Below are 8,140 nucleotides of genomic sequence, written 5' to 3'. Positions count from 1 at the left end.
TCTACCAAACTGTAAGCGGAAACTACACCGACAGCGCCACTCTCCCCTGAACTGTAAGTGCCTCCTACAAGCCGACCTCTAATCGGCCTGCTGCTGCTGCTGCTGCTGCTGCTGCTGCTGCTGCAGCAGCCAAGGCTTCCGTCTTTCCCTTGATTCTGAGTTCTCTCATCCCCGCGCCTGCTCACCGGCGAACTCGGGCTAGCTCAGGGCTAGCGAGGGAGATATCGGATAGGCCCCGCACGGTTTTAGGGTCATAGGTGGGGACTGTAAACTGGTCACTGCCTTTCGGTTCCGGTTCGGACAAGAATCGCGCCGGAGAGAATTCCAGCCACCAACCGCCACCACCGGCCGGAAGTAACCGTCCCAACGTCCTCTTCCAGCTAGAGAGCGGCTTTTCCCGCGAGCCCGGGGGCGCGCGGGGACTACGACTCCCGGCATGCTCCGAGGCCGCAGCACTTAACCCTCCAGGGCCCGGGACCGCCCGGCGCCCCGCCTCCGTCTCTTACCTGGATCCTGCAGGGTGAGTTTTGTGGAGCTGGGAAGGGATTATCCCCTATAATTAAGTCGTGTGTGTGCGTGTGTGCGTGTGTGATGTACTCCTAAGAAATTATTCTGGTTTTCCTAAAAATGGGACAATTTGCAGTAATGAGATTCAGACGCTTTATTTTCCGAGTGAGAGACCGAGCATCTACTACCTGAACCGCAGGGCCTAAATGGAATCGCTACTGTTTTCCTCAGAATGCCACCTAGATCCTCTCCTTTCTCCCCAGAACAAAAGTAGCCAGCAATCTCTCTCCTCTCCCTAATACATCCGACTTCTACTCTTCCCCTGCAAGGTTCGTAACCTGGAGCCTGAGTCAGGGTTTTTATTATTCCTCTAGTTGGGGGAATACAGGTGGAGACCTTAGGACCTCCCACATCCTTTTGGTAGAGATATTACAATTTAGGCCCTTTGTCTCAAAACCTACCCTTCCCCTCAGGTGCCACTACGGACTCCCTGCAAATTCAGCAGGCACACTACATTTGTCTGACTTGAGTGACCAAGGGCTTGTGGGAAACGGTTTCTTCCTTGGGAGTACGGGTAGTGGGCGTCCAACTGGTCTTTGCCCCACCCCCACCCTTGAAACATCTTGGCACTGGAGACAATTCCAGGTGAAGGTGGGGGAGGGGTCACACTCCTTTTAATATTTCTGTCCTTTTCTGTATGTTGTGCACAGTTCCAGTTCTAGGCCGGGAAGGAGGAGGACAGTGACTGCAAGCATGGGGGATTATTAGGCTGTAGTGTCAGCCACCCCCCGCTGGTCACCCAAGGTCAGAGGGAGTGGAGAGGATGCTTGATATTTTCACCTTTCACTGCTCTCAGACCCCACTTTAACTATTCCAGTTCACAGGGACCCCCTCCCTGTCTCAGCCTTCAAGAGTCTAAAGCTGCTAGAAAAAGGGGCTGCTCTGAGTCAAGGCTTTGAGGGCTTGGAATGCCTGGATCCCTATCTTTGCCTCACCCTTCTCTCAGTGTCAGTAGCAATCATCCTGTCCTCACCCCTGAGGTTAATTCCCCTCTGGGCAGGCTCTGGCTTCCTTCCATTGCCCCCCAAGGGACCTTTGTTCTGGCCAGCCTGTGGGTTGGGATAGACAGAAGGGAGAAGACCTTGGGGCAAGAGTCCTGAACCATAGGAGGCCAGGGAAGTGAGGGCAGGCTGCATATCTCTCCTCTACTCTCCCTCCCTACCGCCAACTGGCTCCCTGCCTCTGCCCCCGCCCCTTGACATCCCAGACTCCCTGGCTATTTAAACAGAGATGGGTGCCCCCATCGGCACACTGTCCTTTGGCCACCGGACATCATGCCTCCCAAGAAGGATGTTCCTGTGAAGAAACCAGTGGGGCCTGCTATCCCCAAGCCAGCTACGAAGCCAGCAGCGGGGGCTCCTCCAGCCAAGACCAAAGCTGAGCCAGCGGCAGCTGTCCCTCTAGCCCCTGAGAAAACTCAGGAGCCCCCCATTGATCTCTCCAAAGTGGTGGTGAGTTCCCAGAAAGTGAAGAAAGAATTTGGAGGGGGTGGTAGAAGGGAAGGATACAGTCTAGGGATTAGGAGGAGGTAGGAATCAACGAGCAATGGAATGATACTAGGTCCCTCATTTGGAAGCATCCGGGCTTATGACTCTGCTAGTATCTTTGTTGTTCTGTCCTCTAACCTGTAGACCACATGTGTATATATGTGTACACACACACTCACCGGTCCTCCGGCTAGAGGAAGGGACTGTGACATGGGGAACATCTGGGTTCCCAGGACAGTTTCAAGGTGAAGGGAGGGAGTTGCTGCCTGTGTCTGGCTGACCGTTCAACTCTAAAGGCCACATCTCTGAACCCCAGGAGGGAAGGCTGAAGAGGACAGACTTGTTAGACAATCACAGCTGGGGGCCAGGGGTAAATTTAGCCTTTGTTCAGCCCCCAGTTATGTGAGGGATGCAGGGCTCAGGGCAGTGGAGGGAGGGGAACAGGTGGCATGGGATTAACCCGGTTCCCAGAAAGCCCTCCCCCTGATAATTCCTCCTCTTGGGATTCTCCCAAGGACCAGATCTGGGAATGGGACTGAGGCGGCTGGGCTCCCAGCCTGGTCCCTTTGGGCCCCTCCCCAGAAGTGGCTGTTGGTGGGGAGGAGTGCTGCAGAGGGATTGAATGAGCTCTGACATTACTCCTCACCTGCTCTTTTCTTCCACAGATCGAGTTTAACAAGGACCAGCTGGAGGGTGAGGAGAAGTTGGTTCCCCTGAGCCCACTGTCCAGACCCAAGTCCCTGGTCATATACTTTCTATTCCCCCAACTCCAGTCCTGGCCTTGAAACCTCCCACACTAGTTCTCCCTGTCCCTTGTTCTGCCCAGCTCTAGCACACAGTTGCTGAACTTCCTTTCTCTCTGGGGCTGGGGGGGGGGGGGGGGTATGGGAAACCCTGGTCAACACTAACACCTCTTTATACTTCAGAGTTCAAGGAGGCCTTTGAGCTGTTCGACCGAGTAGGGGATGGCAAGATCCAATATAGCCAGTGTGGGGACCTGATGAGGGCCCTGGGCCAGAACCCCACCAACGCTGAGGTGCTCAAGGTTCTCGGGAACCCCAAGAGTGATGGTGAGGAGGCCCCTGGAACAATGTGGGTTTTCAGTGTGGTGGTGGAGCCGAGGAATATTGGGTAGGTGACAAAGGATGCTGGGGTGGGTGTTAGGGCTTTAAAAACTATGGAACCCAAGGGCAGAAAAACATCCTGGATGTTGAACAGGATGAAAGCCTTCATGGTTGGGATGGGAGCTGGGTCCTAGGTGACACCACAGTGACCATCACCTCTCTAACCCTCAGAGCTGAAGTCCCGGCGTGTGGACTTCGAGACTTTCCTGCCCATGCTCCAGGCAGTGTCCAAGAACCGGGACCAAGGCACATATGAGGACTACCTGGAGGGGCTTCGGGTGTTTGACAAAGAAGGGAATGGCAAAGTCATGGGAGCAGAGCTGAGACATGTCCTCACCACCCTGGGTAAGGAACAGGCCAGAACGACTGTGGGGTGGAGAGAAGAGGGTGGACCAACGAGAAGGTTGCCAAGTAGGAAGAGCCAGTGAGGGATTACTGTCCTGTAGGCCTCAGGCAGGAGACTGAGAAGGTCAGAGCCATTGGGGCAGAGTTGGAAGGGCTTCCTCCTGCAGAGGCTAAAGTGGCTGGGTGGGGTGTGTGGGGTGGGGGTGGGGCACTATTGCTTGCCAAAGGGCAGAGGGAAGGGAATGAAGTGGAAAACCCCGAGTTTCTGCTTTGGAAAAGATGCTGGTGCTCTGATCAGATACTTTCTCTTAACTCTCTGGAATTTAGTTTCATTGTCAAAGCTTTCACCTGGTGCCAATGCAGGTGAAATAGAAAGCAAGGTGCTGAAACACATTCAAGGCATTACCATTACAAGGACAGCATTGCTTCAGGATTCTGTGCCTTTGGGCAAATCTCCAGGGTGGGAGAAGAGGAGGTACCTCTCAGAATAGTGTGGCCTGGTTGGTGAGTGAGGGAAGGAAGGCAGGGTCTAAAACGTGTGTCTGGGGTTTAGGAGAGAAGATGACTGAAGAAGAGGTGGAGACGGTTCTGGCAGGACATGAGGACAGCAATGGCTGCATCAACTATGAAGGTGAGTGGGGCCCAGGAGCAGAAAGGACCAGGGTGGAGGGGTGGCAGGAAGATCCTGGAATGTAGGTGTGGGCACCCTGCAACCTGGATTATCTGAAGTCGGATGGTTTATCTAAGGGCCTGCTTCTGAAGCCCCTCTTGCGTCCTCTCTCTGCAGCCTTCTTGAAGCACATCCTAAGCGTCTGAGCTCTACAGGTATGGCCCTCCTACTCCGCCTCGAGAGACAAGTCTCCTTCCAGTCTCTCCGCCAGGGTGGAAAGGCAGGGAAGAGTGTTTCCATGTTCTGCAGCTTGTGAGCGCCGGGGTTTGGCAACTTTTCATCTTTTTCCATAGATGCGGTGGGGGTCAGACATTGGGCCCCCTGCAGGCGGAAGCGCGTTCCTGCTACTAGGATGCCACCTATTGTTTCAAAATAAAGAGACGGTTCCTCCCTTGGCCTACGTCTGTTACTTTCTTCATAGGTGGGGGTGGGATGGAGGGAAGAGAGGGCTCTCTTCTCCCGGATCCGTTTTCCTCTGATCTTCCTGCTACTTCGAGGAGCAAATTCCTTGCGCCCTTCCCTACTCCACCCACTTTGTGGGGTTTCTGTGCCGCAGGTAAGGATAGTCCGGAGAAATGAGCAGCGGCTGGCCCCGCCCATCTGATTACTAATATAGCAATTTATCTGCATAAGCCCAGGCTGGGAGTCCTATTGGCTGGATCAGCCGAGGGTGACGTCATTCGGGCGTACTAAGACTAGGGTTGGGCTGTGAGACGGAGCCATTACTGCAGGAAAAGGTCCCGCAGAGCTTGCCAGTCAAGATGGTGGGGCCCGGGGCTTTGGGAGGGTGAGCGGGATTTGGGGCGAAAAGCGGGAGCCGGGGGTAGGGGGCGAGGAGAAGGCGGAGGAAGAGAGCAAAGGGAACCCGAGGGCCTGGAAAGTCGAAGGTGGGGTTGGAAAAACTGGGGTCCTGTGTTCCTGGGAAGCGAGTATCCTGTATGGAAGAGGAGTTTGTGGGACTGGGATAGAAGCTGGGGGGACTGGAGTTCAGATGTTGACCGCTCCCCTCTTTTCTGAGCAGTGTGACTTCACCGAGGACCAGACCGCAGGTTGGTAACTGACCCCTACTGAAGTCACGCTTAGGGAGACGAGACACCCCCTTTAGCACCTACCCCCTAACCCCAACCTGTCATCTCTTCATCTCTTCAGCACCACCAGGGGAGTACCTCCTGGATTCCCTCCCTCCTTCTGGAACCTCCATTTTCTTTTCTCACTCTTTCTTCCTCCCTCCCCTTCCACTCTAGATCTGAGCAAGCACTGGGTGAGTTTTAGGTGGTGTGGGTATGTGAAACAACTCGGTCACCTAATGCCTGCTGTGTGTGGGGTTTGGGAGGGTGTCTGAAGCTGCCTGTATGTCTCTGTCTCTTAATCAGCTTCTTTTGCCTCTTATCTCCTCTGTGACAATCCCTCCCAACCCCGCCCCAGCTTGGATTTGTGAATACTGTAAAAAGTAATAACCTGATATTTTGTAAAAGCCAGGACAGGGGAATTTGCTGAGGATATTTTTACTGAACGGGAGAGGTGGGAAGTGGCAGGCTGGGATGACCCCAGTCCCAGGCTGCTGCTCCCACTTCCTTATAAGGGCAGGACCCAGACAGGGCGGTGGCAAATTCCTGCCCTGAGCAGTGTAGTGAGGAGGCTGGGCAGGCTTGCTGCCTGCGGAAGGGGTGTGTAAATGGTTACTACTGTGCCTAGAGGGGAGGAAGGCCATGACTTTTTGTGGGACACTTGAGGTGGGAGGGACTGGCAGTGGGTCCCTCTCAGTGGACTTGTGTGTAGAGTGGAATAAATATCTGGTTTCCTCAGCATGATTAAAGTTGAATGGGCAACAGATACCATGAGGGTTTGGTTAACCCCCATGTGCCCATCCTGATGTCTATCTCAATCCTCAGAGTTCAAGGAGGCCTTCCAGCTGTTTGACCGAACAGGGGATGGCAAGATCCTGTACAGCCAGTGTGGGGACGTGATGAGGGCCCTGGGCCAGAACCCCACCAATGCCGAGGTGCTCAAAGTCCTGGGGAACCCCAAGAGTGATGGTGAGGATCCTTGGGAACAACTCCTGTGGGTACTGGGCCCACAGGTCTTCAGCTAAGAGCTTCCTTATCTTCATAGGTCCCAAACCCAGGCAGGTCTTGTCTCAACTAGCAAATCCCACACTTCTGCCCTGAGTGGGAGCAGTCTGTCTGGTTGTGATCCCTGTAATCCCCAGGCCTGAGAATTTGTGTGACTTGACTTCTGCTCCCTTCGTGGCAGAGATGAACGTGAAGGTGCTGGACTTTGAGCACTTCCTGCCCATGCTGCAGACGGTGGCCAAGAACAAGGACCAGGGCACCTATGAGGACTATGTTGAAGGCCTTAGGGTGTTTGACAAGGAAGGGAACGGCACTGTTATGGGTGCTGAGATCCGGCATGTTCTCGTCACACTGGGTGAGGCTCTATCTACCCTTGCTCCTTGAGCTGAGGTTCTGCCTAATACTTCACCTGTCACACAGTGCCCAAAATGCCCTTCCCCTCTGCAGGTGAGAAGATGACAGAGGAAGAAGTAGAGATGCTGGTGGCAGGGCACGAGGATAGCAATGGTTGTATCAACTATGAAGGTGAGGGACGAATTGGGGCTCTTGCTGAGGAAGCAGCCATGTGAGGCAGGTCAAGTATAGTCTGAGGCTTTCCCTGTCACAGGACTTGGGCTCCAAAAAGTGCCAGGAGGCAAGGGGCAGGGCCCGACCCTGCCCAGCCCAGGAGTGGGAGGCCAGGGTTGTGTAACAGGAAAGGGGCAGTGTGGTGTGAAGGGTGGGGAAGGAATGGGAAGTAAAATAAATGGAATATCTATGTCCTGATCACCTGACCCCTTCACCCCATGTCTGTGTCTTGTCTTCACCATTAATGTCTCTTCCTTCCTGCAGCGTTTGTGAGGCATATCCTGTCGGGGTGACGGGCCCATGGGGCGGGTACGGCTCATCCCAGCCTCCCCTTCTCTAGTTGACCTCCCCAGTGTTTTTCGTCCCAAACTTTGCTCTCGGGTTCCTGCCCTGCCCTACTACCATCTGACTTCCTGGCATGTTTCTGCATGGAGCTGACTGGGGAGGGAAGGGAAGGGGTTCCTCAAAAAGGAAGACAACCTGGGGGTATGGTACCTCCTCACCTAGAATGGGCTCTGGAGTTTTCCTTTATAGGGCCCTGGGTGCTGGTGTCTGGGAATTCTCACCAGCCTGTCCCCATCTCGCTTTAGGGTGACCCTTTGGCCCTGGAGCGTCGGCGGTTGGCATAGGGGGGTGGGTTGCCTGCCCCATTGTGCTGCTGTAGCTGAACAGTCTCTTCTTCCTTCTGCTGGGCAGCTTGGAGGTACCCTAACCCGTAACTCTGTCTTCCCCTGCCAGTGGCTGACAGTAGCTGTAGGTGTAGTTAAGAACTTTTCCGCCTTTGCTGTGTTCTTGCTGCTCGGGGTGGGGTGGGAACTAACAGCTGGTGGGAGGGGAGCTGGGGGTCCAGAGAACTGGTCAGACTCAAGGTGACTCCTCTGCAAACTGACCCCAAGGTTGGGTGCTGCAGGCACGTCCCTTCTTATGCCACCTTTGTGGTCTTATGGTCTCCTGGCCCCTGGTGCACCCCTCCCCTTGGCCCTGTTCCCTGGTTCACACCTTTCTCTGTTCCACAGAGCTCGTCCGTATGGTGCTGAATGGCTGAAGAAGTTCCCAGTGTGCCCAGAGCCTTGTGCCTTCCCCTGTGTGACACTGTTTTTGTAGCCCCAAAGTCTCCTTAGGTTCTCTTGTCACAGCACTTTCCCCAGCTTGTATCTTTTGAACGATGTCTGCCATCAGCATTCACCAAATAAACTCACTCTCTGTGCCCTAAATGGGGTTCTGCTTTCTTTCCTGAGCCGTGTGAAGGGGAGACAGTTTGGGGTCAGTGGACCCAGGGGGTTAGGGAAAGCTGACCCCATTCATTGA

The 8,140-nt window shown here is 54.5% G+C and overlaps 2 protein-coding genes across 3 annotated transcripts; both read left to right on the top strand.

Moving 5' to 3' along the window:
* The first annotated feature begins 302 nt into the window (after nucleotides 1-302).
* On the top strand, nucleotides 303-4,589 carry MYL6B (myosin light chain 6B). Its single transcript, XM_028531881.2, has 8 exons — nucleotides 303-520; nucleotides 1,796-2,018; nucleotides 2,720-2,747; nucleotides 2,981-3,124; nucleotides 3,350-3,523; nucleotides 4,077-4,154; nucleotides 4,311-4,348; nucleotides 4,487-4,589. Exons 2-7 carry the CDS (start codon nucleotides 1,842-1,844, stop codon nucleotides 4,337-4,339), a joined length of 630 nt encoding a protein of 209 aa, XP_028387682.1. The 5' UTR covers nucleotides 303-520; nucleotides 1,796-1,841; the 3' UTR covers nucleotides 4,340-4,348; nucleotides 4,487-4,589.
* A 245-nt stretch (nucleotides 4,590-4,834) lies between these two features.
* Nucleotides 4,835-8,046, top strand: MYL6 (myosin light chain 6). 2 transcript variants are annotated; one of them, XM_028531883.2, is made up of 7 exons: nucleotides 4,835-4,957; nucleotides 5,215-5,242; nucleotides 6,086-6,229; nucleotides 6,447-6,620; nucleotides 6,713-6,790; nucleotides 7,097-7,141; nucleotides 7,849-8,046. In XM_028531883.2, exons 1-6 carry the CDS (start codon nucleotides 4,955-4,957, stop codon nucleotides 7,123-7,125), a joined length of 456 nt encoding a protein of 151 aa, XP_028387684.1. In that variant the 5' UTR covers nucleotides 4,835-4,954; the 3' UTR covers nucleotides 7,126-7,141; nucleotides 7,849-8,046. The 2 variants fall into 2 exon arrangements, with proteins under 2 accessions (XP_028387684.1, XP_028387685.1); XM_028531884.2 differs by lacking the exon at nucleotides 7,097-7,141.
* The last annotated feature ends 94 nt before the right edge of the window (nucleotides 8,047-8,140 follow it).

Source organism: Phyllostomus discolor, chromosome 2 (assembly GCF_004126475.2).
Source record: "Phyllostomus discolor isolate MPI-MPIP mPhyDis1 chromosome 2, mPhyDis1.pri.v3, whole genome shotgun sequence".
NCBI lineage: Eukaryota > Metazoa > Chordata > Mammalia > Chiroptera > Phyllostomidae > Phyllostomus > Phyllostomus discolor.
The sequence above is the reverse complement of the archived record's forward strand: the minus strand, read 5'-3'. Positions and strand labels throughout refer to the sequence as shown.

Coding starts and splice junctions, on each gene's coding strand:
- MYL6B (XM_028531881.2), top strand. CDS start 1,842: ATGCCTCCCAAGAAGGATGTTCCTGTGAAGAAACCAGTGGGGCCTGCT. Junction 2,748..2,980: donor TAACAAGGACCAGCTGGAGG/GTGAGGAGAAGT, acceptor TTTATACTTCAG/AGTTCAAGGAGGCCTTTGAG. Junction 3,524..4,076: donor ACATGTCCTCACCACCCTGG/GTAAGGAACAGG, acceptor TCTGGGGTTTAG/GAGAGAAGATGACTGAAGAA.
- MYL6 (XM_028531884.2), top strand. Junction 5,243..6,085: donor CACCGAGGACCAGACCGCAG/GTTGGTAACTGA, acceptor CTCAATCCTCAG/AGTTCAAGGAGGCCTTCCAG. Junction 6,791..7,848: donor TGGTTGTATCAACTATGAAG/GTGAGGGACGAA, acceptor TCTGTTCCACAG/AGCTCGTCCGTATGGTGCTG.